The sequence below is a fragment of the Lasiodiplodia theobromae genome, assembly GCF_012971845.1.
Source record: "Lasiodiplodia theobromae strain AM2As chromosome Unknown scaffold_17, whole genome shotgun sequence".
Lineage (NCBI taxonomy): Eukaryota > Fungi > Ascomycota > Dothideomycetes > Botryosphaeriales > Botryosphaeriaceae > Lasiodiplodia > Lasiodiplodia theobromae.
In genome coordinates this window covers 224,090-249,150 of record NW_023336377.1, presented here as the reverse complement: position 1 = coordinate 249,150, position 25,061 = coordinate 224,090, and the positions used below count along the sequence as shown (strand labels likewise).

General features: G+C 55.7%; 10 protein-coding genes across 10 annotated transcripts; 7 read left to right on the top strand and 3 right to left on the bottom strand.

Annotated features, from left to right (window-relative positions):
• Positions 1–14: 14 nt before the first annotated feature.
• Positions 15–1,379, top strand: LTHEOB_6011 (Methyltransferase type 11; the record flags this gene model as incomplete). The annotated part of the gene is made up of 8 exons (XM_035515221.1): positions 15–56; positions 115–155; positions 209–297; positions 351–538; positions 599–636; positions 687–824; positions 877–1,296; positions 1,349–1,379. The coding sequence occupies 8 exons, from the start codon at positions 15–17 to the stop codon at positions 1,377–1,379; spliced, it is 987 nt and encodes a 328-aa protein (XP_035373142.1).
• A 649-nt stretch (positions 1,380–2,028) lies between these two features.
• LTHEOB_6010 (Glycoside hydrolase family 2) lies at positions 2,029–5,336 on the top strand (the record flags this gene model as incomplete). Its single annotated transcript, XM_035515220.1, has 2 exons — positions 2,029–2,647; positions 2,695–5,336. The coding sequence occupies 2 exons, from the start codon at positions 2,029–2,031 to the stop codon at positions 5,334–5,336; spliced, it is 3,261 nt and encodes a 1,086-aa protein (XP_035373141.1).
• A 254-nt stretch (positions 5,337–5,590) lies between these two features.
• LTHEOB_6009 (Hydroxymethylglutaryl- synthase protein) lies at positions 5,591–7,138 on the bottom strand (the record flags this gene model as incomplete). Its single annotated transcript, XM_035515218.1, has 6 exons — positions 5,591–5,725; positions 5,781–5,816; positions 5,874–5,949; positions 6,016–6,868; positions 6,921–7,023; positions 7,079–7,138. 6 exons carry the CDS (start codon positions 7,136–7,138, stop codon positions 5,591–5,593), a joined length of 1,263 nt encoding a protein of 420 aa, XP_035373140.1.
• A 2,929-nt stretch (positions 7,139–10,067) lies between these two features.
• On the top strand, positions 10,068–10,682 carry LTHEOB_6008 (GHMP kinase ATP-binding conserved site; the record flags this gene model as incomplete). Its single annotated transcript, XM_035515217.1, has 1 exon — positions 10,068–10,682. One exon carries the CDS (start codon positions 10,068–10,070, stop codon positions 10,680–10,682), a length of 615 nt encoding a protein of 204 aa, XP_035373139.1.
• Positions 10,683–11,039: 357 nt separating this feature from the next.
• LTHEOB_6007 (Diphosphomevalonate decarboxylase) lies at positions 11,040–12,285 on the bottom strand (the record flags this gene model as incomplete). Its single annotated transcript, XM_035515216.1, has 2 exons — positions 11,040–12,159; positions 12,212–12,285. 2 exons carry the CDS (start codon positions 12,283–12,285, stop codon positions 11,040–11,042), a joined length of 1,194 nt encoding a protein of 397 aa, XP_035373138.1.
• A 1,324-nt stretch (positions 12,286–13,609) lies between these two features.
• Positions 13,610–15,367, top strand: LTHEOB_6006 (3-Hydroxy-3-methyl-glutaryl-CoA reductase; the record flags this gene model as incomplete). Its single annotated transcript, XM_035515215.1, has 3 exons — positions 13,610–13,775; positions 13,827–15,051; positions 15,106–15,367. 3 exons carry the CDS (start codon positions 13,610–13,612, stop codon positions 15,365–15,367), a joined length of 1,653 nt encoding a protein of 550 aa, XP_035373137.1.
• A 2,438-nt stretch (positions 15,368–17,805) lies between these two features.
• Positions 17,806–18,828, top strand: LTHEOB_6005 (C6 zinc finger domain-containing protein; the record flags this gene model as incomplete). The annotated part of the gene is made up of 1 exon (XM_035515214.1): positions 17,806–18,828. One exon carries the CDS (start codon positions 17,806–17,808, stop codon positions 18,826–18,828), a length of 1,023 nt encoding a protein of 340 aa, XP_035373136.1.
• An 869-nt stretch (positions 18,829–19,697) lies between these two features.
• On the top strand, positions 19,698–21,315 carry LTHEOB_6004 (Cytochrome P450; the record flags this gene model as incomplete). Its single annotated transcript, XM_035515213.1, has 5 exons — positions 19,698–19,719; positions 19,909–20,298; positions 20,348–20,519; positions 20,573–21,109; positions 21,159–21,315. The coding sequence occupies 5 exons, from the start codon at positions 19,698–19,700 to the stop codon at positions 21,313–21,315; spliced, it is 1,278 nt and encodes a 425-aa protein (XP_035373135.1).
• A 225-nt stretch (positions 21,316–21,540) lies between these two features.
• Positions 21,541–22,657, bottom strand: LTHEOB_6003 (Short-chain dehydrogenase/reductase SDR; the record flags this gene model as incomplete). The annotated part of the gene is made up of 3 exons (XM_035515212.1): positions 21,541–21,954; positions 22,020–22,540; positions 22,591–22,657. The coding sequence occupies 3 exons, from the start codon at positions 22,655–22,657 to the stop codon at positions 21,541–21,543; spliced, it is 1,002 nt and encodes a 333-aa protein (XP_035373134.1).
• Positions 22,658–23,569: 912 nt separating this feature from the next.
• On the top strand, positions 23,570–24,735 carry LTHEOB_6002 (Cytochrome P450; the record flags this gene model as incomplete). Its single annotated transcript, XM_035515211.1, has 3 exons — positions 23,570–23,864; positions 23,961–24,234; positions 24,321–24,735. 3 exons carry the CDS (start codon positions 23,570–23,572, stop codon positions 24,733–24,735), a joined length of 984 nt encoding a protein of 327 aa, XP_035373133.1.
• Between the last annotated feature and the right edge of the window lie 326 nt (positions 24,736–25,061).

Below are 25,061 nucleotides of genomic sequence, written 5' to 3'. Positions count from 1 at the left end.
TTAAGATCGACAACATGAGCTATCCTGCGCAGCCCGAAGTGATTGAGCTGGATCCGGTATGGTTGATTACCCCGGTTCATGCGGCTGCATGGCTTACGAAACCTCCCCAACCAGGATGCCTTGGACGGCCAAGAGTCGGCTCTGGGTGAAGATTCGTACGTCACCACCTTCGCGTCCACAGGTGACGTTGGCTCACGGCGAGAACCAGAGAGAGCTACACCACGTCACTGAAGTCCAGCATCCTCCAATACAAGTACGAAAATGGCCGCCGGTATCACGCCGAGATCAAAGACAAATGTACTGTTCTACGGAGTTTGCTTGCAACCACCGCTGACGAGATACCCCCAAAGCGTACTGGATGCCCAACGATGAGAAAGAACTGGACCGCCTCGACCTCTACCATCACATCGTTTTGCTTCGCTGCGATGGCAAGCTTCACCTAGCGCCCATCGTGGAGAACCCCCAGCGCATTCTCGACATTGGTGCTGGCACTGGCATCTGGGCTATCGAAATGGCCGAGGCTTTTCCCAGCGCCGAAGTACGTAATTTGCGCCCACGCTTTCTGATCTCACGATGACTGACCTTGGGCCACGAAAAGATCATCGGCAACGATTTGAGCCCCGTGCAACCGTCTTTGTGAGTATCTGCGTTTGAGCATTGACTTTTCTTCTATTTACGTGGCGCAGCGTGCCGCCGAACGTCAAGTTCGAGATCGACGACGTGGAAGACGATTGGCTGTACAGCTCGCCCTTCGACTACATCCACTGCCGCTTCATGGCCGGATCGCTGAAAGACTGGCCTCGCCTGATGCGCCAAGCATACCAGTGAGTGTCCACACCACTTCCCAACATGCAGCCGGCGTCTCACCCTCCGCAGACACACCAAACCCGGCGGCTGGGTCGAGTTCCAGGACTTCGAAATGCGCTTCTACACGCAAGGCGGCGAATTCAAGCCGGGCTCGCCGCTCGACCGGTGGTGCGACGAGCTCATCGAAGGCATCACCGGCGCGGGGCTCGACCCGGAGCCCGGCCCGAAGCTGAAGAGGTGGGTCGAGGACGCGGGCTTCACGAACGTCACCCACAAGCTGCTGCCCATCCCGACCGGCACGTGGCCCAAGGATAAGGGGTTGAAGGAGATTGGCGCGTTCGACCTCGTGCAGTTTTTGGAGGGGTTGGAGGCGATTTCGATGCGCACGATGACGCAGTTGAGGGGGTGGACGGCGGAGGAGGTGCAGGTTGCGTTGGCGAAGTTGAGGTTGGAGTTGAAGAATCCGAGGATGAGGTTGCAGCATAATATGTGGGTACCTCTGGGCCGCTGTCAATGGATAGATGAACTAATCCTTGGGCAGGCATGTGGTATACGCTCAGAAGCCGGAGTAAATGGAGGTGGGAATTCAGAATTTTCTGTTCAATCAGTGTCAGTCTCCCCAAGCAAAAAACACCATTTCCAAGACCCCGCATTGCTACTCAAGGCGGCTGACGTTCTAGTTTCAGGATTGCGTGGATCACACGCCTTTCAGTGGGCCGTTGAAAACTCGATCACACATGTGGTATATGCATAAACCCTCTCTCGTGAACGGAAGTGTGATCATTCTTCCGGTTTTCCAATTCGCTCCAGTCAGCATGTAACTACATTCAGCGCCTTCGTGCACTTGTCTATTTGAATTTCCGGATCTTCGTGGACACCCTGTAGCTGTTCAGAGGTATACTAATGCTACATGTAAAGTGGAATAAATTGTTTCCTACATCACAAGTTGTCGAGCTTTCCAACACTGAGGCGATGTCGCATGCGGCAAACGCGGGCCGGACCGAAGTCCGAACGGAGGTTTGTTCCCGGGAACGCAACTCCAACATCAACTCTCAGTGGAAAGTGGGGTGTTGTGCAGCTACCCCGCTTCGTGTAGCCAGTATCATGCGATAAGTGCTCGGCCAATGTTTCCCGCGAATGACCGACATCCCCGCATCGCGCCTCTCATAAAACTACTCGCCGTGTTTCAGAAGGCGGTATCTCACAAGAACGCCACAGAAGATGGCCACGTTCAAGGTGAAATCCCTCGACTCGGGCCAGCCTCCGGACTGGTCGAATCTGGAAGTGCTGCACCGCAACACGCTCCCTCCGCGGGCACATTTCTTCAACTATGCATCTCCGTCCGCCGCGCTCTCGTACGACCCGGCGCAGTCAGAGTCGACGTTGAGCCTCAACGGGCAGTGGAAGTTCAACTACGCACCCTCGCCGAACCGCGTCCCGGATGGCTTCCAGCAACCCGAATTCGATGCGGCAGCATGGCCGGAGATGGAGGTGCCTTCGATGTGGCAGATGGAGGGCTACGGGAAGCCACACTACACCAACGAGCCGTACCCGTTTCCGGTGGATCCTCCTCACGTGCCCATGGACGACAACCCAACCGGAAGCTATCGACGCACGTTCAAGGTGCCGACGGAGTGGGCGGGAAGGCAGGTGCGGTTGAGGTTTGAAGGCGTCGATTCGGCTTTCCATGTGTGGGTCAACGGGAAAGAGGTGGGCTATTCGCAGGGCGCGAGGAACCCTTCCGAGTTTGACATCACGCCGTTCTTGGATTTTGAGGGGGAGAATACGGTGGCCGTCAGCGTGTACCAGTGGTCGGATGGGAGCTATCTCGAGGACCAAGGTAAGCCTTTTTGCGCACCTCCCCAAACAATCACTGACGAAAAGCAGACCAATGGTGGCTCTCCGGCATCTTCCGCGACGTCAACCTGCTCGCGTTCCCCAAGACGCACATCCAGGACTTCTTCGTGCAGACGCTCCTAGACGACCAATACCGCGACGCCGTCCTCAAACTCGACGTCACCGTCTCCGGCCCGGGCACAATCTCCATCCAGCTCCTCGACGCCGACAAAACCACCGTCATCCTCTCCACCACCCTGCAAGCCTCTTCAGCCTCCACCTTCACGACCTCCCACCCCATCCCCTCCCCACACAAATGGACCGCCGAAGACCCGTACCTCTACCACCTCGTCCTCACCTTCACCGGCGACCCCCCGCACGTGTCGCAAACCCTCGCCCACCGCGTCGGCTTCCGCCGGACCGAAATCAAAAATGGTATCTTTACTATCAACGGCCAGCGTGTCGTTTTCCGCGGCGCGAATAGGCACGAGCACCATCCGACCCGGGGACGCGCTGTCGGTGAGGACCTGCTGCGGCATGACTTGCTATTGATGAAAACGCACAACATCAACGCCATCCGCACGTGCCACCAGCCGAACGACCCCCTCCTCTACTCCCTCGCCGACGAGCTGGGCTTCTGGGTCATGGACGAAGCGGACCTGGAGACGCACGGATTTGCGTGCGTGGAGGAAGCGGCGCTGCCCGAAGAAGACAGGCGGAAGCCGTACGAGGAAAGGAAGAAGATGATATACGGGGCGGCGGCGCGGTGGACGAGCGATAACGCGGTGTGGGAGGCGGCGTACGTGGATCGCGTGCGGCAGATGGTGGAGCGGGATAAGAACCACGCGTGTGTGGTGATGTGGAGTCTGGGGAACGAGGCGTTTTATGGCGTGAATCATCGGAAGATGTACGAGTGGGCGAAAGAGCGGGATCCGGGCCGCGTGGTGCATTACGAGGGCGATACGCAAGCCGAGACGGTCGATCTGTGGTCGTGGATGTATCCGCGGCACGAGGCGCTGCGCGAGTTTGCGGAGGGGTGGGATGGCGGGAAGCCGCTCGTGCTGTGCGAGTTTGCGCACGCGATGGGGAATGGGCCCGGCGCGTTTAGGGAGTATATGGACTTGTTCTACAAGCATCCGTGCTTGCAGGGCGGCTGGGTCTGGGAGTGGGCTAACCACGGGCTCGAACATACGACACCTGATGGAGAGAAGTACTTCGGCTACGGCGGCGACTTCGGCGACGCCCCCAACGACGGCACCTTCGTCATGGACGGCCTCGTGCGCTCCGACCACAGCCCCGCGCCGGGCCTGCTCGAGTACAAGAAGGCCATCGAGCCCGTCCAACTCGTGACCGCAGACGCTTCCTCCGCCACCGTCGTCAACCGCTACGACTTCCTGACGCTCGACCACCTAAACTGCCGCGTCGCGGTCCTCGGCGACGGGTTCTTCGAGGAGTTGGGCGAGACGGTGGTCCCGACGGTGTTGCCGGGCGAGCTGGGAGCCGTCGCGCTCCCAAACGGAGTCACGGATGCTGCCGCGAGCCGTCCGGGGAGCTACCTCCAGCTCTCTTGGACGCTGAAGCAGGACACTGCGTGGGCCGCTGCTGGCCACGAGGTCGCGAAGCACCAGCACCTGCTGAACCCCTTCCCGGCCGACGAAAACGAGAGTCCTCCCGCGCTCACTTCCTCCTCCGCGTCCCCCATCACCGCAACCGCCGCCGCGGCTGACCTCACCATCACCGGCCCCGCGTCGACGTGGCGCTTCGACCTGTCCACGGGGTTGCTGGCGTCGTGGAAGAAGCGGCCCGCTGCTCCTGCTGATCCTGCTGTCAGCGAAGGCCAAGGGGCGTCAGGAGGAAAAGAAGGCCTCGAACTCCTCCACTCCCCACCCACCATAACCTTCCACCGCGCCCCCACCGACAACGACCTCGGCGGCGCCGCCAAAGACTGGGACGAGAAACTGCTGCACCTCGCGCGCCCGCACTGCCGCAGCGCTCGCTGGCATACCGACGATAGCGATGCGAGAACGGTCGTCGTCGAGACGCAGCACCGCTACGCGCCGCCCGTGCTGGAGTGGTGCGTGTGGGTGGAGACAAAGTACGTTTTTTACAGCACCGGCGAAGAGGACGCTGATGCAGACGCCGTCCGCATCGAGGTCCACGCGCGGGCCGAGGGCAAGAACCTCCCGCAGACCTTCGCGCGGTTGGGCTGGGAGTTCGGCTTGTCCCCTGAGGCGGGCGTTGAGCGTGCGGAGTGGTTCGGCCGCGGGGCCGGGGAGGGGTATCGGGATAAGAAGCTCAGTCAGGCGGTTGGGAATTGGGGCGCGCGGATCGAGGATGACGGGAAGGGTGATGACGAGAATGTGCTGTGGACGGAGTACGAGGTGCCGCAGGAAGGCGGCAATCGGACGGATGTGCGGTGGGTGCGGTTTTTGGGGGCGGAGGGAAGGAGGTTGACGGCGAGGTTTGTGGGAGGTGAAGGGAACTTCTCGGCGAGTCATTATCGAGCGGAGGATGTGGCGGAGGCGGGGCATCCGTGGGAGTTGAGGAAGAAGAGGAGGGAGGAGGTGGTTGTGAGGTTGGATGTGGAGCATCAGGGGTTGGGGACGGAGTCGTGTGGGCCGGGGGCGTTGGAGGAGCATCGACTTAAGGTTGGTGAGGGAGTGGAGTGGGAATGGGGGATGGTACTGTCGTAGGTCTGAATAGAGTTGTCATGTGGAGAGACTTGTTGAATGCTTGAATGCTTAATGAATCTTCGCCATGGAATCGATTCAAGGAATCTTGTGAACGACACCATGTCCAGGTCATTCTTCTCAGCTCCTTTAAAGGCATTCAACGTGAGTGTGTCACTGAAGGAAATCTAGAAAGGAACTATTGACCTAAGACACCAAGGATCATAGACATAGTTGTCCGGCAGATTCGGACGCCACTCTGTACTTTGGCCACGCCATCATTTAACTTCATACGTCCGACGAAACATTTCGTCAACACCCGCCAAGTAGTACGTTCCTGGAACCAGTCTGGTGAGATCCGAAACTGGCGTATAGTTGTTCTTTTGATATGCCTTCTCCCGTACTTTGCAAGCCTGCCAACCTATTAGCGGTGCGTCTCACTCCTACTATTTCATGGATACTACTTACCTCATCGTATGCCTCTGGGGATAAGACATGCCTTTTCTGCAACCTAGACAGCAGATCAACCTTCCGGACCATGTCAGAGACATCGCCACGTACAGTCAAGCTGAAGAGGGAGCTTGCAAGGCCGCTGCCGTAGCTAAAGAGGCCGATGCGCTTGTCTTGAAGCTTCTCACTACCTAAACTTGCAATCAAACTGATGAGGCTGCTATAGACACTTGCAGTATACGTGTTGCCGCACATGGTAGGTACCATGAGGCCGGGCTGCACGCGCGCGGCAAAACGTTTCTTCGCGAGCGCCACAAACGTCTTCTCAACCTCCTTGTTAGTCAAGCTTTCTTTGGGACTTAATTTCCTCAGCTCCGGGGCGACTGAGGCAAATTGCGGATGGTCGGGATTCTGAAAAAAGTCATTGTACAGTAAGCGCGCGAAGGATTTCTCCACGAGCTTGCAGGTCGGGGCATGGAAGACCATGTAGTCAAAGTAGTCGAGTGGTAGGTCGGCGTCGCTGCCGGCCGGCTCCGAATCTTTGCATACGCCGTTCAGCAATGTCCTGAGAGTGTCCTTCCGGTCGTGGTAGCTCTTGTAGCAGGCATCCACTGCTTGGGTGTAGCATTGGACGGAATACTGGCCATCGATCAAGGGATACTCGGATTTGAAATCGGCCTTATAAAAGTCGTAGGCGTGCTTGAAGTAGGATCCTCGCAACCCGGCGTCAAAGACCAAGGGAGCATTCGGTCCAATCAGCATGGCCACGCATCCAGCCCCTCCCGTTGGTTTTGCGGCTGGCTGATTGTACAGCGCAATGTCGCCAGCCACAACGATGGCGTCCCGCCCATCCCAGGCCGATGACTCAACCCAGCTAATCGTGTTGAACAGGGCATTCGTACCACCGTAACAGGCGTTGATGGTGTCGCAGCCTTCGATGTTCGTGTTGCCATACGGCTCAAAGAGCTGCATGAGCACCGTCTTGCAAGACTTGGATTTGTCAAGCGGCGATTCGGTGCCAACTTCGAGCCGCCCAATCGACTTTGGATCAACATTGTATTTCCGAAGTAGAGATGAGACTGTCGTGAGCGCCATAGAGTATGTGTCTTTTGAAAACGTAAGCTTCATTGTATCACAGAAACGCCATCGAATTGTTACCTTCACGGTCGTCGCAAAATGCCATTTGCGTCTGCCCCAAGCCGATCGTGAATTTCCCTGGGGCGACACCTAGGAACTTTTCAAGTTCAGTCTGATCGACGCACTAAAGGACTGTTAGCGTCTGAGTGGGTGAAACCGAAACACTTCGAATTGCTGACTTGATTTGGGAAGTACAATTCCACGGCTTTGATGCCAACATTCTGCGCACGCGATTGCATATTGACAAATGACACGATAAACTTTTGCTGTGTCTGCAAGGAAATTCTCTATTAGTCCATGTACAAATATAAGACACTGCCAAGCTCTGCAGCGGATGGTTCATTCGGATGGCTCTCGGAATACATCCCCGATTTGGTATCATCTTTCGGGCAATCCAGTTGTCGCTAGTCGGCGAAAGCTTCTTCCGAGTGTTGTAGCCGTCAAGTGCACAGTGTGCTGTCAATTTGGGTAGATTCCATCCACGTAGAGATGCTCACAATTCAGGTCAGGCTTGTAGAAGTCGTCGACATGAACCATGTAGGCCCTCCTAAGCGCAGTAAGATCAGTCAGCGTAGTAACGTAGCCGGCATCACTGATCTGAAAATATTTTCTCGCCAGACTTGTTGTGTGCGGCGGAACCACTTCTCGGAGCTGGTGTTTTTGAGAAGGCCCGGTGAGCTTGGAACCTCTTTACGGTTTCGGTTATCTCTCCGAGCCATAGCTTCAGGTCGAAAATAGCATCTGAAGTCTAAGCTTGAGCGTCTGGAAGATCTTCCTGCGGGACTAGATAGGAAAACACCGCTGCTGCGCGCGCAAATGCTGTCGTGACGAACCCAGTGCTGGGGTCCTGATTAGTATCTATTAAGGCGTTACATCAACAAACATTCAACTACCACCACTGCAACAGGTGGCAAATGAAATCATCTCACCGGCCATTTTTAACAGTACTTTGACTTATATCGCATCCAGCACTGGATACTGTATGCTCATCCCACGACCCTCTCCGAATAGCCAAACTTCCTGCATCACCCCTTAGCCCCTCTATACAAGCTCTTGAGTTCTTTTCGTATCCAATCTCCATGTCGCCACTCGCCCCAGTCTACATTATCGGCTCCGCCCGTACCCCGCTGGGGATGTTTTAAGGGTATAATCATTATCTAAGTCATTTTCTTCTTACTAAAAGCTAACTATTTATCAGGTTACTAAGTAGCTTAACGTTAAATAGATGTCGTTTTTACAAATTTTATTTCAATCTTTAGCTTCTTAAATTTCTTTGAAAAAAATATATTTAGAGTAACTTGTAACATTAAAAGCTTTATTACATTCTTTTATAGAACTATACTAGCTTAGAAAAAGAAAAATAGCGCTTTTATACCTCTTCTCTAAGACTAAGTAAAATACTCGATGGGGAGTACAGCCATATCGTCTTGTATCTCGGACATTTCCTCTTCCGGTAAGGCCGAGCCTTTCCGGCGTCGCATACGCGAGCGAGAAAAACCTTTTCCGTCATTTCTTCCACCTTACGTGTATTGCCAGAGATACTATCTCAGAATTCGGCTTAACGTCTAACCCTTTGGCGCGCAGCTTGAGATGAGCCGTAGTCAGTTCGTCAGGTCCACCACCGTCAGCCCATTTCCGAACTTTTGGACAGGGAGTTGCTTCAATGGGCTCGAAAATGGACCCGGAATGACAAAAAAAAAAATAGTTAGTCAAAGTTGACTTGGAATTTTTTTTTTTATTGTATATGAGTTTGTGGTCATGAACCGCTCTGCGATTATTAACCGGAAAAGCCAGTAAGCGTACTGTGTCAGCAGCGTAAGGTAAAAGCGCGTCGTCGTGTTGCAAAAGAGTGTTCGAGCCTATACAATCCGTTAGTGAAAAGACACAAAATCTATATCAATATCTCCTACATTACTTTGTTTATTATGAGCAAGAGCGACCATTTCAATCTACATCTGAGAACAAGATTTGTGGAATCTTGGCATTCGATGGTCTCGATCTGAGCTGATGAGGCTATTGACAAAGACATAATTGGATCCGAAGGCAATGCGCAAAGCTCCGAGTCAGAGGCGTCACGATTACGATAAATCTTGCCTGCTCTCACGCTGTTGTCTGGATACTCAGTCAGTTCTACTTCGACATTGCTTAACATTTAGTCTCCCAGCCCACAAACTTGTTGACTGGCAAGAACGACGCGCTCACCTATCGGTTGTACCTTCGACTAACAGTGACGGCGTCATATTCTCGGGCGTGTTCATCACCATTTCTCCTAAATGGAGTGTCTATCGGCTAGTAGTCAGGATTCCAAGCCACTGACGCCTTCCTTCATGGTCTCTGCACCTGGTAAGGTTATTATGTACGGAGAACACGCTGTCGTATACGGCAAGGTTAGAGGAACTTTTCGATTGTTGTCTAGAGTTAACGTAGAGTCAGGCTGCCATCGCGGCTTCAATTTCCCTCCGCACTTACCTACTCGTGACGGCCATCCCCAAGTCAAACCACACCATCTCCCTCCGCTCCCCAGACATCGGCCTTGACCACACCTGGAATATCGACGATCTGCCATGGTACGCCTCTTGTGAAGCTAGACAGAAGAACCATACCCTGGACCTAGAGCTCGTCGAAGCTCTTCAACAACACATCGTAGGGGTATCCCCCGGCAGGCTTGAGAATATACGCAGAGTTCACCAGGCCTCAGCCTTCGCATTTCTCTATCTCCTACTATCTCTTGGCTCACCTGATTTGGACCCCTGCATTTACGCCATTCGCTCGACAGTACCTATCGGCGCAGGCTTGGGAAGTAGTGCAAGTTTAGCTGTATGCATAGTTACTGCACTGTTGCTTCAGACGAAAGCGCTGAGCATTCCAAACCAACGCGAGGATACACAAGAATCGAGGCTACAAATCGACCTTATAAACAGGTGGGCTTTCCTCGCGGAGATGTGCATCCACGGCAATCCATCGGGAGTGGACAATACCGTTTGCAGCGGAGGAAAGGCCGTGATGTTTCAAAGGAACCCCCTAAACTCATCGGTAGTCACTCCGCTGCACCGCTTTCCGGAGCTTCCTCTGCTAGTGGTGAACACACGAGAGCCCCGCAGCGCGACCGACGAGATCAGCAAGGTGAAAACCCTCAAAAATAACCACCCCGCCATCACGGACCGCATCATGAGTGCTATCCATGCCACGACCGAGTCCGCCTACCAGCTCGTCTCCGGGAAGGACTTCAACCCTAAGAGTTCAGCGGTGTTGCAGCAGCATCTGGGCGATCTTATCGCCATCAACCACGGTCTGCTAGTGTCGCTCGGCGTTTCGCATCCGAAGATCGAGCGCACGTGCGCTCTCGTCGACGGCCTTGACGTCGGCTGGACGAAGATTACCGGCGCTGGTGGCGGTGGAGGCTGCGCCATCGTCATGCTCAAACCCCAAATCGGAACAGCCCGGAAGAACCAGTCCGTCGTCTCGGCTGGCGTTGCGGACGAATTGGGCCCTGCAGAGCCGAATTCGTCCGCACAGAAGCTGCTGGACTTGGAGAGGATGCTGGCTGATGAGGGGATCGAGATGGTTGAAACAAAGCTCGCAGGTGATGGTGTTGGGGTGCTGTGGCCGGCTGTTCTGTGCAATGCCTCCGGCGCAGAGGGCGATTTTGAAGTTGACCAGGAAAGTTTCTTGAGATTGGAGGGTAAAGAGGCTATTGAAGATTTGGTTGGCATCAACGTGGTGATTCCTGATAGCCCGGGAACAGCAGGACAGAGGAATGGCTGGAGATTCTGGAGACGGTGAATCAGGGGGAAGGGTTTTTGACCTCGAAAGATTTTGTGTAACACGAAAATTGTTAGGTGCGCAAAGCGCATGTATGCTTGCAGGAATAAATTTTATCGAGATCATCTGGGAAAGGCGGAATATCCTGGACCTGGAATGGAATAGCGTGTAAAAGTTGGCAGGCCTACCCATTGAAATGCAGCGGGAGAGGCTCCAACCTCGAATTCTTCTTGTGCCTAAGTGTGAAAGAAATGGGCTCTATGAATCTGCTAATTTGCAAGGACCCCCGGCTGCTCCACCGCACATAGTGTAGGGCACCAGTTAAGGCATGTAGCTTCATAGTTTCCAGCAGGAGACTATTATTGAGATACACCGAAGCTAAAGACCGCAAGGTTCTCTCCTACCCGCGACCCCTACGTCAACTGGGCCCTCTCCCACAGCAGTTAATATGACCCTTTTAACCCCGCTCCGAAGCCTCGATACGGTTCCATGGTCGAGATCCATGGCCGATGGTTGAATCGTCGCACCTCTCTCACTAGCCCACCCCTGCTTTTCGCTCAGAAGCGATCGGAAAACACCGGCCACGCGGTGCCGGTTCCGATGCAGGTAAAAGATGACGGCATTTGGACCAGCGTCAAAGGTGTAGGCCGCGATAATCTCCCCAGCCGCTTCGTTGATCCTGCCCACCACCGTGACGGCAGCACGGGACGAACCGTCCATGTAGAATATGGGCGGCTCGCTGTCCAGGCAGAGTGCGTGGAAGGAATTGCTGTCCTTCATGGCCAGCCGCCCAAACGTGGCAAAGTCTCTCGCGGCGACGGCTTCCTCCATCTGCCTCATCCGCTCCGGTACAAGATTGGCAGCGCGATACGCGAACATGTCGCTGGTCTGCACTGTAACCTGCATCCCGCGCGTGCTGCTGACGTCCTTCTTGCTGTCTCGGCTGACCAGCACGAGCATGCGCATCTCGGGCCAGTGGCTCGCCGGGGCCAGCTGATACGCCTCGCTGTCGGCGCCGTCCGGCCGCGCGCCCATGCGCCATCCCACGTAGCCGCCGAAGAGGCTGCGGCATGCCGACCCCGAGCCCAGCCGCGCGATCCGAGAAAGCGGGGCCGCCGCCGCCTGCTGTGTCGGGAGGCCGTACAGACTCGCGACCGCGCGAACCAGTGCTGCGAACCCGGACGCGCTGCTGGCCAGGCCGCTGGCCGTGGGGAAGTTGTTCCACGTCTCGATCCGGACGGCGTAGCTCGACAGCGGCGGGAGCGAGTCGTCGTCGTCGTCAGCCTCGAGGGTCCGGCGGAGAGCGCGTAGCTCGTCAATGCACGTGCGATACTTGGCTGAGAACTCGCAGGGTTCATCGTTCAGGATGAGCTCGTCGTGGCTGTAGGAGCGCGAACACGACGCCGTGGTGCGCGTACAAAGGTCGGATTGCGACAGGCTGACCGAGAAGGACGAGTTCGTGGGGAGGTTAAGAGCGACGTCCCGCTTGCCCCAGTACCTGTTTGCTTTTGTAAATTGCTTAGTATATAGGTGTGATCCAGAAAACGTACTTGATTACCGCTATGTTCACCGGCGCAGTAACGGTCGCGCTGAAAACGTCATCCTGGCTCTCTTCCGAAAACATCGTGGTGTGGGATTTGCGTGACAAGAGCGCTTGTGTTGAGGATTATACGACATGGCTGGAAAGACTCCAACCTGGTCAGGATCCTGCTTGTCCCTGCCACACAGTGCCGAACCCGTTCTTAGAAGCCCGAGGGCCCTTCGGCGCCGATGTGACTTCTGCGCGTAAGCCGGAGCGCTGCTTCAGCAGACCCGTGTGACACTCCGAGCCACGCGTAGGGAAAGCGCATGCCAAATAGCGACTTGCGGTAATTGGGGCCAGAATAAAACCAGAATCAGAACCATCTTACAAATCTGCGGTTATTCTGCAAAGGAACCCCGCCGACAACGATGTCGCTGATTGCGGTAATTACCAAGCGACCCGTATCGAAAACCCTAGACTCATCCCTCCTCGCCTAAACCCGACACCTCTACTATATATATTAACATTTTTGTATTAGATGCCTTTATTTCTTATCAAAATAGATGTATGTATATTATTCAGATAGAAATAATTTTCGGGTCTTATTTTGTTGGAGTTCTATAGCGCTTTAAAGAGTGTTGATATTGGTGAATTTGGTGGAAGGGTCAGGGTTGGGGTCTCGTTTCATGGAAGCCTGTACTGTCATTCGGTCGTAAGCATGGCACTTCCAAATAACGCCATCACCCTGGTTACGAAAAACACATGCGAGACCCTGTCAATCAATATCGGCGACGCAGACTTGTCTGATTGTATGCGGTCTAGATCCGTTTGGTGGATGAAATGTGCATTGTGGTGGCCGAGAACGACCAGCCCGTCAGCAAAGCGACGAAGGAAACATGATCATTCTGCGAGAGCACGCAAAAATTGTAAACTTGCACATGGAGAGGGCATCGGTGACGAAAAATAATGCGCCTATGCCACATGATGGATATAATGTGAAGAAGCTCGGCGAGCCTAAGCCATGCTGCCCAGCCATGTGCGTACATCTGAAGAGATGGCAATTGAGTTTCTCCTTCGGACCATATCTGAGGTAGCCTGTACTCCCAGGGAGCCGAACTCGGCCTTTGTCCAAAGACGTTAGACCGCAGCTATCGGATGAATCAAGGCCGTGGGGATTAAAGGGCTACTTTATCCTGCCATATTACTTCGGTAAACATTAATATGCCAGTCATCTTACAAGAGCCCAGAGAAGCTGTCACCATTTCAAGCCTCTCTGATCCTATCCATTGTGTCTTCCTGCTACAACTATTCGAGGATGCCTGCTACAAAGAATAAGCGTCATGGACCTACACGGACTTCTTTGAAGCCGTCTTTTCATACAGTAGGGAAGCGTCGATCTGCTCACTTGACGCAGAGCCTCTACTCTATGGCCACCGTGACCAACAGGACAATGCAAAGTATCATGGCACGAGTGGTCATCGTTTCATTCGCCATCCACGGCCTTTCCGGCGCTCAAAGCCTGATTCTCCTTGGGTTCATGAGTCTGCTCTGCGCGGAGGGCGTCTTGGCATTGGCGATCAAGGCAAAACAAGGTAACAACAATTTGTTCCTCCTTGATGGCGTTGCATCTAACTCAGTGGCAGCAAACCTCGTTAGGCCATTTGTGCATTTCGCCAGATCCGCCAACTTGCGCCTCAGCACGGATGCTGTGGTCGCTGAAGAAGTGCTTTCTGCGAAATGTACCTGTCAGGCATCGGGCCGAGACGCTTTCGGACACCAATACGAGCAGAGTATCCCGAAGCAGGCCCCTGTCTCGTTCGCCTTGTCTCAGAAAGCACCTGCCACTCACGAGCACGCCGTGCCGAAACACTCAGCTAGCCATGGCCGCAATGATTCGGACGTCCTGGACCTGGCCACGCAAGGGAAAATCCCCATCCATGGCCTTGAGAAGGCTGTAGGCGACCACAAGCGAGCGGTTGAAATCAGACGGGTCGTCATATCCCAAGCCGTGGTGAGGGATGCCGCTTCCCTGGCGCACCTGCCCTACACCGACTACGACTTTGCTGCGGTGCACGGCAGATGCGCGGAGAATGTGATTGGATACATGCCCATACCAGTCGGCGTCGCAGGCCCTCTTGTCTTGAACGGGACCACCTACTACGTGCCCATGGCCACCACCGAGGGTGCTCTGATCGCCAGTACGTGCAGAGGCATCAAAGCCATCAACGGCGGCGGAGGCGCGCACGCCGTCGTCACGGATGACGGCATGACGCGAGCTCCCTGCGTCCGCTTCCCAACGGTCGCGCACGCGGCGGAAGCAAAGAAGTACATCGACTCGGACGAGGGTCAAGAACTTCTCCGCAGCGCATTTGCCTCCACCACGAACCACGGTACTCTGACAAGTGTAACTGCCCGACTCGTCGGCTCGGAGCTCTACCTACGGTTCAAAGCCCGGACGGGCGAAGCCATGGGCATGAACATGGTTGGCAAGGGCGTTGCCAAGGCGTTGAAAGCACTGCAGAGCTCCTCCCGCCCGGAATTCCGCGCCATGGACTTGGGAGCGCTTTCAGGCAACATGTGCGCGGACAAGAAGGCGGCGGCAATCAACTGGATCGAGGGACGCGGCAAGAGCGTCTGCGCCGAGGTCGTCATTCCGGCGGCAGTGGTCAGGAAGATCCTCAAGTGCGAGGTCCGCGATCTGGTTCGCCTGAACATCAGCAAGAATCTCGTGGGTTCGGCAATGGCGGGTGTCTCGGTGGGAGGATTCAACGCCCAGGCTGCCAATATCGTCGCGGCCGTGTACATTGCGACTGGCCAGGATCCCGCGCAGGTCGTGGGCAGCAGTAACTGCATAACTCTGATGAATGAGTAATACCCGCTCCTCCCCAGCCTTCACTCATTGCCTTTACTGATTCATTCCAGGACCGAGAATGGCCATCTGAAGGCATCTGTCACCATGCCGTCCGTCGAGGTCGGCACTGTGGGAGGGGGAACTGCGTTGAGGCCACAAGCGGCGATGCTTGAGTTCCTCGGTCTGCGGGATCAATCAGTAGAGCCGGGCCAGAACACAGCGACGCTTGCGAGTATTATTGCTGGAACAGTCCTCGCGGGTGAGCTTAGTCTTTGTAGTGCTCTCGTGACGCAAGATTTGATCGAGAGCCACATGGCTCTTAATAGAAAGTGAACCGCGTCCAACGCGGTTCTGCAGACAGTTGTCAGCCAAGAAAAGCACCGGATATAACCGTTTTTCTACGAAAAGCCTCAAACGTAACTTCCACAGTATCTAAATATAACATTTGTCCAAGGATTTTCGCGGGGAAAGATTATATTCGTAATTTTCTTTTATTGATTACTAATACCGAATTAACTCTATTACATAGTTAGTAGCTTGCTACACATCGTTTGGGGTGGTGGGAGCGGATAGGGCACATTAGCAACTTAGCTTGATTAAATCACCGACGGCTTTATCTATGACTAGGTTTGTCCGGAAGTGCCGATCGACTAGGTTTGTCCGGAAGTGCCGATCTTAACGAGCGGTCGGCGAAATGGAGATTACAGCCAGGGGGCGGGGTCGCAGGGAGAGTTGGCGGGATTGAAGACCCTGGCGGAGCGGGGACAGTGCAGACTAGATGCGGCGGTTGACCGCGCTGCAGCCGCCGTCTAGCAGCAGGCCTCACGTACACAGTAAGTAATGTTAGCGCTGGGGGTGGTAATTCTGCCGGCATTGCCACCCCCTGCCGCTGCCGATTTCCACCCCTAGTTAGCGCGCACCTTTTCTAATGCCAAGATTAGTTAGCTTGACTGCTGTTGGCACTGCCCCGCTACGAAAACTGCGCTAACATTACTTGTACTTCCGACCATAGTAGGTGGCTAGGCGACACGTGCACACCATTCGGGACTGCTCCTATGGATCCTAGCACGACATACCGTTGCGTAGAGCAACAATACGGGGAGGCCCACTTCGGGAAATCCGTGCCTGAGATCCGGCGTAATACTGTGGTCGGAGGGGTATTTGTTATTCGCAACATTCTATTGGCTAAATCCCATGACGAAGCCTGGTTTTCACCCTGGTCACGGTGGAGCGCGCTGACAGTAAACACTCCCCCGACCACAGTAAAAGCGCTAGGCTGCTGTCCTGCTAGCCAAGCAAATGTTGTGGAGACTCTGGGCGGTGAGGGCAACAGTAAGTGTCAATACAGGCAGTCCGTGCAAGACCTTTTCAAGTTAGCTTCCACCGCTCCGGGTAACCGAAGCTCGGTTTCTAATATACGAGTTAGAAGCCTGCTGCGTGGCAACCAAATGCGTCAACTCCACGAACTCCGAGACGGCCGATTTCACTAGTATCGCATGTGAATGGGAAAAAGGGGACCAATCTCATGAGGCTGCCAGCGGCTGTCAGCGTCGAATTGAACACGGTAAAGCACTACTAACGCCGTGGAAGGAAGGCCTAAAAACACCAGCTCTTTTGTGTTCTGGAGGAATACAAACACCAGCTTATATGTCCAGGCTGTAGCCCTTCAAGGTTTCTCTAGTAAGCGCCATTACCCGTTTTATACTATCCTTAAATGTCTTTACCTCTCAAACTCCTATACCACGATCAGTGCCTTTTCCTCTTCGCAAGAGCGATGCGTTGTAAAATGGGAATACGATATGCTTTCCGCGACCGTTGATTGGTAGGAATACGACTTGCGGTAAGACAGGTCTAATTGGGTCTGAAGAGCGCCGATCCTCGCGCGTGTCATGTTTAGGAATTCCTATCCGAGTGATAATTCCGCTACTACCGCATGAGAGAGCTCCACAAACGGAACAACGGTCTGGTCTTGGCCCGACCATTGGCGCGTTGCATGCTGGGCAAGTCTGGCTTGATGTGGTCTTTGCAAAACGATGAATGCCCTTTGGTAGGCGCATGAGTCTCTGTAGACTCAGGCTAGCACTGTAAATCACATCTCTGATCTAGTCAAGGCTCGTGTTTCGTACGTATCTTGATGATCAGGCAGCCCGATTACAAGGGTGGCACCAGAGCAGTCATACACCTGCGACTCGCGTAAGGAAAGACTAAAGTGTCTTAGTTATGCATTGATCCAGGTTCTAGTGCGACTGTCACTGCAGCTTGGGATAGAGTATCAGCATATTGGAACGATCTAAATAGGGGCCACTATCCCTTGAGGACTGCTCCGAACTGTGCTCCGATCCTTTCTGCACACACAGACAATGTTTACCACGCTGCAGTATAGCCCCGAGAGCGACGCATTGCACGAGCGCTGCAATGGAAATTCCAAGCCCGCATCTACTGGCACCCTGCGCCTTGCGTGCTTGTACTGCAGAGCTAAAAAGGTAACCCGTCCCGGATTTCAACTCCCAGCTGTTGTTTCTAACACTTTGAAGCTCAAATGCAGCGGGAGCAAGCCAGCATGCCAACGTTGTGTTTCGAAGCGTTTAGATTGCACTTATCCCACAAGACTTACCCGTTCGGGAGGCCTCAAGAAGGGTGAGGTGCATAGAGAAGAGCAGAAATCTATTCCAGTCGACCAGAGCCGCAGCCCGAATGAAGGCTCCACACCGGACAGCACAGCGCGTTCTAACGACTTCTGGACTTATTCGACATTTTCAGACTGCCATGACATGCGGGACATCTTTCCAACTCCTGTAGATGAAAACCAGCTCTTCGACACCGTGCTGGTTTCTGATGACGGATCCTTCAGAGAGACCGGTCCCGGAAGAGCTGTTGCTTCCGAGCCTTTAGAGTCTGGCAGTGGCAGCCCGAGGGCAGACTCTGGTCCACTGAACGATGATATTATCCGCAATGCGTCGTCTCAACCCAGGGACGAAGCAGTTGCAGAAACTATTGACACATGCGAAGCACCGCAAGGTCAGAGCACTGAGGAACCCGGAACAGCCGGGACATCGGAAGAAGGCAGCCTCGGCCTCTACTTCTCAAGCCTTGAATCGCCCATCGACTGGGACGATAGTGCGCTCGCAAACGCCTGGCTCGCCGAGGGGTCTGTTCCGCCGAATTCCGACATGGCGGTCCCACAGCGCAGCGCCATGAGGGAACATGCATCGCGACCGTCAAGCATTGCGAGCACGAGCTGCAATTGCATCAACCGCACCATTGCTTCAGTCGAGCAGTTCAAGTCGTCGCCCAACACGGCGGCACTAACCGAAACCACCTTGGCGGCGTACAAAATGTCCATTGTTGACTGTGAGAAGCTCCTATCCTGCGCTCACTGCTACGCCTCGACGTCCGCAACCATGCTGGTCATCATGGTCTCGGACAAGCTCATCGCCTCGTACCAGCGATTGTACGCACGTGGCAGCAGGTCGTGGACATCGGAGTCGCCCGTGGACCCAATCCCGTTCGAAGATCATGTGGCCGGCGCGGCAGATGTCCACCACGACCAGACGTACCCTCCGCGGCGGATGTCTCTCGGCGAGTACCCCATCGATTGCGAGCGGGAGTGGGCCCACATCATGGCGCTGCTGATCTCTCTCCAGCTCACACGCATCCGGGATCTGCTCGAGCGGCTGCGCGTGCGGGTGCTGGCCACCGACGAGCTGCAGATGCAAATCATCCAGCAGCAGGAAACCCGTCTGCGACACATCATGGCCCATTTCCAGAAGAGGGCGAAGGTCTTTGTTCCATAGCCCGCTTGGTATCGACGATTTCCTACATTCAAAGGCGCTTTTAGAGGGTTACGGGAAACATTGGAAAGGATTATGAACAGGCATCTCTCGCTTTACTGAGGTTCAGGTAGATTCAAGGACAAACGCGACACACAAAAATGACCATCTTCTTTTCCATACCGCACTCTGTCTCCTAGAGGGGGTTGTGTTTGCATTGCGCACGTCTTCTAATTTATGAAGCAGATCTGAGCATGGTCCTTCAATAGAATTCCTCTCCCTGTAGGCCATAACCAAGTCCACCAGATGCTTTCCGGAAGCACTTTTGCGAACGATAGCTTACTAGAATCATAAGAGTTTTCCTTAGAGGCAGAAGGAAGATAGCTTGTACGCAACTGCTTTAGAGTTTTTCTTTCTTTCCTTTTTTTTTGTTGGCGTGTTGCAACGGTATGAGAGTGGGAATCTTGAAGTCATTGAGCCGGAGGATTGAGTGGGGCGCGGCCCGACCTTACTTAACAGGCAATTGTTCTCGGGCGATTCCTCTTTCAGTCCGGCCGAAGCGCTCCAAGCAAACATATCTTTGTGAAATCGTCCTCACCTAACGTACCAACGTTACAGCTCTCCCTCGGCCTTTGTGATACAATTCAAGGAAAAGAAAATGGGTGTCTTGGATCCGGAAAATGTGCAGGGTCTGGCGTCGAAGCCTGGGGCGCTTGGTGCCGCCTGCCTTGGGACGGTGGGTAGTATTCTCACCTGCATTGAACACGTTCAGCCAAGGATTTTTGGCGATGGAAAGGCTGAGTGTATGGTGAAATCCAACAGGTTATCTTGTACGTGGTCTCGTGGATGATCTACAACCTCTATTTCCACCCACTGGCCTCGTTTCCCGGACCATGGCTGGCAAGATCGAGCCTGGTATGTCCATGGGCCCCGAAACCATGCGCACGGCGGGACCTATCTGCTGATCAAGTGTGTGAAGCTCTGGCGTGTCTGGCACACGACTTCCGGGCGGATCCATCTCGCAATAGACGAGCAACACAAGCGCTATGGTATGGTCAGCAGCAACGAGTGGAGAAAAGCAGGTGGCTGAAGCTGCAAGCACAGGCAAAGTGTTCCGCGTCGCGCCGAACGAGCTATCCTTCTGTTCAGTCGAGTCGTGGAAGGCCATCTACGGGCACGTCTCGGCGCAGAGCCCAAAGCCGATGGTCAAGAGCGAGTTCTACGACATGTACGGATCTGGCTACCGGTCGCTCTGCATCGGCAGCGAGCGTGATCCGGCGCGCCACCGCCGCATGAAGCAGACGCTCACTGCCGCCTTCTCGACCAAGGCGCTGCTCGAGCAGGAGTCGATCGTGCGGCACTGCGTGGATGAGTTTGTCGAGGCCGTGGGCAAGGCCAGCGACGGCGTCGACGTGACAAAGTGGTTCGAAATGCTCGCCTTCGACATCCTCGGCGAGATGGCGTTTGGGGAGAGCTTCAACTGCGTCAAAAACGGTCAGTCTCTGTTTACTTGGCCGCAACGCTGGCTGACGGCCAAAAATAGGCAAACCGCACTTCTGGCAGGAGCTGATCCTGGAGCACCTGTTCTTCGTCACGGTGCTGGACAACCTCAGGCGATACCCCATCGTGGCTCGCATCGGGAAGCTGCTCCTCCCGCGGTTCACCGTGGCCATTCGAGACAAGCACTCGGGATACAGCAGGGACAAGGTCGCGAGGTCAGTCACGGGACAGTCAAACAGTCGTTTCCCGCTAATGCCCACGGCTGCAGACGGCTCGCAGCCGAGTCAACGCGCAAAGACTTCCTCAGCACTCTCGTGTCCAAGGTGCAGGTGGGGGAGCTGGACCGCGAAGAGCTGACGGCGCACTCGTCGACGCTGGTCATCGCGGGCGGCGAGACGGTCGCCACCTTCCTGGCGGCGGTGACGTACTTCTTGCTGCGCACGCCGGCCGCGTACGACAAGCTGCGCGCCGAGATCCGGGGCCGGTACGCGACGGCGGCCGACATCGACGCGCTGACGGCCCAGCAGCTGCCGTACCTCATGGCCGTCATCGCCGAGGGGCTGCGCCTGTACCCGCCGGGCTCGCAGGGCTTCCCGCGCATCAGCCCGGGCGCCGTCGTCGACGGCGTGTGGGTGCCGCGCGGCGCCGAGTGCTACACCAGTGCGTGGTCGCCGACGCACGACGAGGCCTACTTCCACGACCCCTTCGCCTTCAAGCCCGAGCGCTGGCTTGATCCGAACTGCACCGACGTGAAGGAGGCGAGCCAGCCCTTCAGCCTCGGCCCGCGCGGCTGCCTGGGTCGCAAGTACGTTTTGTTTCCCCGCCGCGTCGGTTTCGCTAACTAGAGATTGCAGCTTCGCGTACGTGGAGATGAGCCTGACGCTTGCCACGCTGCACTTCCGCTATGACCTCGAGCTGGTCGACGACAAGCTTGATTGGCTGCAGTCGTCGCGCGTGCACGTCATGTGGTGGAAGCCGGAGCTGCGGGTGCGCTTCAAGGAGCGCAACTGAGCAGTGCAATGGATCGTGTATACATAGCTTCGAGATAGAGTATTGATCTACGCTTTTTGCGGCAATTGGTGGCTAGGTGCGGGATGTCAACGGCCCGGCCCGGGCTGCCGCCAGACACGAGCACATCATAGCACCAAGTCAGAGAGAGCAAAGGGCAGACGCTAGCACCAGTTTGGCAAAGGCTGTTCACACGCAATCTGACAAAGTTTCGCCGCATTCCCCCGCTCAGTGCTCCACAACGGCCCTTGAATCAGTCAGCCTTTGCTGGAACGCCGTCATCTCGGCATTCCACTCGCCCATCCACTGCGGCCTCAGCTTGGCCAACCCCTCTTCCACCTCGGTCCAGCGGTCGCCCAGCGTGAGGATCACACGGCCGTTCCACCGGCCTGCAGCCTGCACCTGCTTGTCGGTGTCGCGCCCGTAGCTTTCTACCTGGCTCGGCTGGCCTGCCGTCGCCGAAAAGGCCACAGCTAGGCCAACATGGTGGGCGGTGCTGACGGGCGCGCCGGCGGCAACGATGGGCGCCGCCAGGTCCACCGGGAGCAGCTTCGACACCGTGGCCGCCGGCGCTACGCCGTTGATGGTGGCGCCGCAGAGGTGCTGTATTGACGGGCGTAGCGCGCGCACGAGGCCGACCACCTGCGTTCGGCTGACTCAGCTACAGCGAACGAGGGGGTGAAAAGAAAAAAAGAAAAAAGACTCACCGACAGCTTGACCGCGCTGTAGACGGGCAGGCTGAGCTCGGGCGCATACGCCGTCGCGCTGCTTACCAGCACAATGGCGCCGCCGGGCTTCTGCTGCCGCCGGAAGGCGCTGACGCTGAGCTTGACGAAGTTGAGCACCGCGCGCAGGTTGACGTCGATGACGCCGTAGCGGGGCTCGGCCAGCTGTCCGCCGTCATCCAGCACATCTGCAAAGAGGTCGCCATCCTGCGAGACGCCGGCGTTCGCGACCGCCATGTCGACATGGCCAATGTCGGTGAAGGCTTCCCGCAGGCTTGCCCAGTCGGCCACGTCGCAGCGCCGGTAGGTGATGGTGCCACGCGCTGCCGTATCGCCGCCCGTCGTCGCGCTGCGTCCGCTCGCCGCCGCCGCCGCCGCCGTGGGCCAAGGGCTGAAGTGACAGTCGAAACTCTCGTCGATGGGGTGCAGGTCGAGCACGTGCACGCGCGCGCCGCGAGCCTGGAGAATGCGGGCCGTGGCCAGGCCAATCCCGGAGCTGCCCCCTGAAACCGTCAGCCATAGACATCCGAGGCGGATTGCGACCAGCACCCACCAGTAATTATTGCAACTTTTCCATCCAGGCGTGGGATGTCCTCTTCCCTAATGTTCAATGACGTCATGGTTTTGGCGCTGAAGGATCAAGTTGCAGTAGTAGTGCGGGAGAAAGTAGAGGCATAATAAGCAGAGCACACACTTCGGCCCCGATAAAACTGGAAGACCGAGTTCCCACTTGCCTTTCTAAACTTGTTTACAATACTTGGAAAATTGAGCGCCATCAAACAACGCCACGCGTGTCTTAGCAACCCTCTCAAGGGAAGTGCTGAAGAGGTGTGCTTCAATCAGCCTTGGCCTGCGGGCCACGCCAACTCCGCGCTGTCACCTCTCCGACGACTGTCCGCTCGTCGACTACCTACGCGTTTTATCTGGCACGGAATTTCGCCGTAAACCTTTCAGCTGTATGCTTATTCCCACTCTCTGCTCCATGTAGCACGGTGAGACAGTGCCTCCTTGGTCCACCCAGAATGCCCTCTACCGGTGTTGAACCTGATTAGGAAGACACCGAAGTCCGGCCCGTAGATCCAGCGTAGCCGAACCGACGCTTCAGTCCGAAACGGTCATCCGAGCATGAGGCACAGACAATGCTAGTCTACGGCCTTCGAGAAAACAATGGCCACGTCTTGCAGAGACTGAGCTTTCTTGTCGTCCAGCGCATCTCTGATATCAAGACAGGCACACAGAGCAACCAGTAATCCAAGACATTTCGATTGCTGCTGCTCGCTCCGGGAGCCTTTCCGGAACCTCGGCAAAAGCAGCCCTTGACCCCCGAGCATGCCAGAATGGGCAATATCGAACAGCGGAGAGTATCCGTGCTTTCCTGTCAAGGCCCAACCTGCCGTGCCTTCCATTTGCAGCATGTCCGCAAAAGCAACGAATCTAGTGAGATCGGTCATATATAAGCCCTCTCAGATTACGCTGTCTGCATCGTCCGACACTCTCTAATCAATCACTGCCTTACGCACTAGCCCATCGATATGCTGTCCGCCGAGAAGATTCAAGCACTTCCAGCGCCCAAACTGGAGGCGGATCTTGCCCCGCTCCCACCGCCACCTCGGTACATCCAGCACAAAAGGCACCCGCGGGAGGAGCAGACCGTTGCCGAAGTTGATGGTTGGTTTCTACAGCACTGGCCTTTTGCGAGCGAGAAAGCGCGCAAGAAGTTCGTTGCCGCCGGCTTCTCGACAGTCACTTGCCTCTACTTCCCGCTCGCATTAGATGACCGCATCCATTCCGCCTGCCGCCTACTGACCATCCTCTTTCTGATTGATGGTGAGCAATCCATGACCCCCATCTTCTAGCCCCCGTCCCTCCTCCCTCCTCCCTCTTCCCAACTCCGAGATTGCTAGATCCTCACGCCATCGTTAGACATCCTCGAGGACATGAACTTCGCCCAGGGCAAGGCGTACAACGACCACCTGATGCCGATAATGCGTGGAGACGTCGCTCCGGACCCGTCCGTGCCCTGCGAATGGATGATGCACGAGATATGGGACGAGATGCGCAAGGCGGACCGGCAGCTGGCCGACGAGATCCTCGAGCCCACCTTCACCTTCATGCGCGCCCAGACGGACAAGGAACGCATGCGCATCACCTCATTGGGCCAATACCTCGAGTACCGTGAGCGCGATGTCGGCAGAGCGTAAGTAAAACCCCTGACCGTGCAGGAGGTAGAAGAAAAAAAAAGCGGAACACACGTCGTGCTAATCGAAACAAAAAAAAAAACAGGCTCCTAGCCGCCCTCCAGCGCTACGTCATGGCCCTGCATCTGTCGCCCACGGAGCTGGCGTCGGTGCGCGAGATCGAGATGAACTGCTCCAAGCACCTCTCGGCGATGAACGACATCCACAGCTTCGACAAGGAGCTGCGGCAGGCCGAGGTCGGCGACCCGGAGGGCTCCTTCCTGTGCACCGGCGTCAAGGTGGTCAGCGACGAGAGCGGCCTCGACTACGACGCCTCGAAGCGCGTGCTCTACCTCATGTGCCGCGAGTGGGAGCTCGTCCACAAGAGGCTGGAGCAGCAGCGCCGCGCCGCGCCGGGCTTCTCGCCCGCCCTTGAGCTGTACATCAAGGGCCTCGAGTATCAGATGGGCGGTAATGAGCAGTGGAGCGAGACTACGGACAGGTACCGGTCGCGGTCCTAACCGGGTCTTTGAGCATCGTGCTCTGCATTTCTGTCTTTTTTTTTTATCCTAAGGGTATTACTTCGGTGTTGGTGGAATAGGCGCTTTGGATTTGATTTCTAGGATAGCACGAATGTCAATTCATCTTGTGCATGATGCACTCCATGCTAGAAGCCCCAGTGATCTGACCCACACCACGCGACGCTAGTAAACAAAACTCAACCAACCCGCGTAATCACGTTCAAGGCAAGCTGAATGAGCAAGTGCAGACCGCGATACTACTATCAAGACAGGATCTTGCGATTTGTGCGAATGCGCTGGCGTCGGATTTTCGAAGCCCGCCGCTA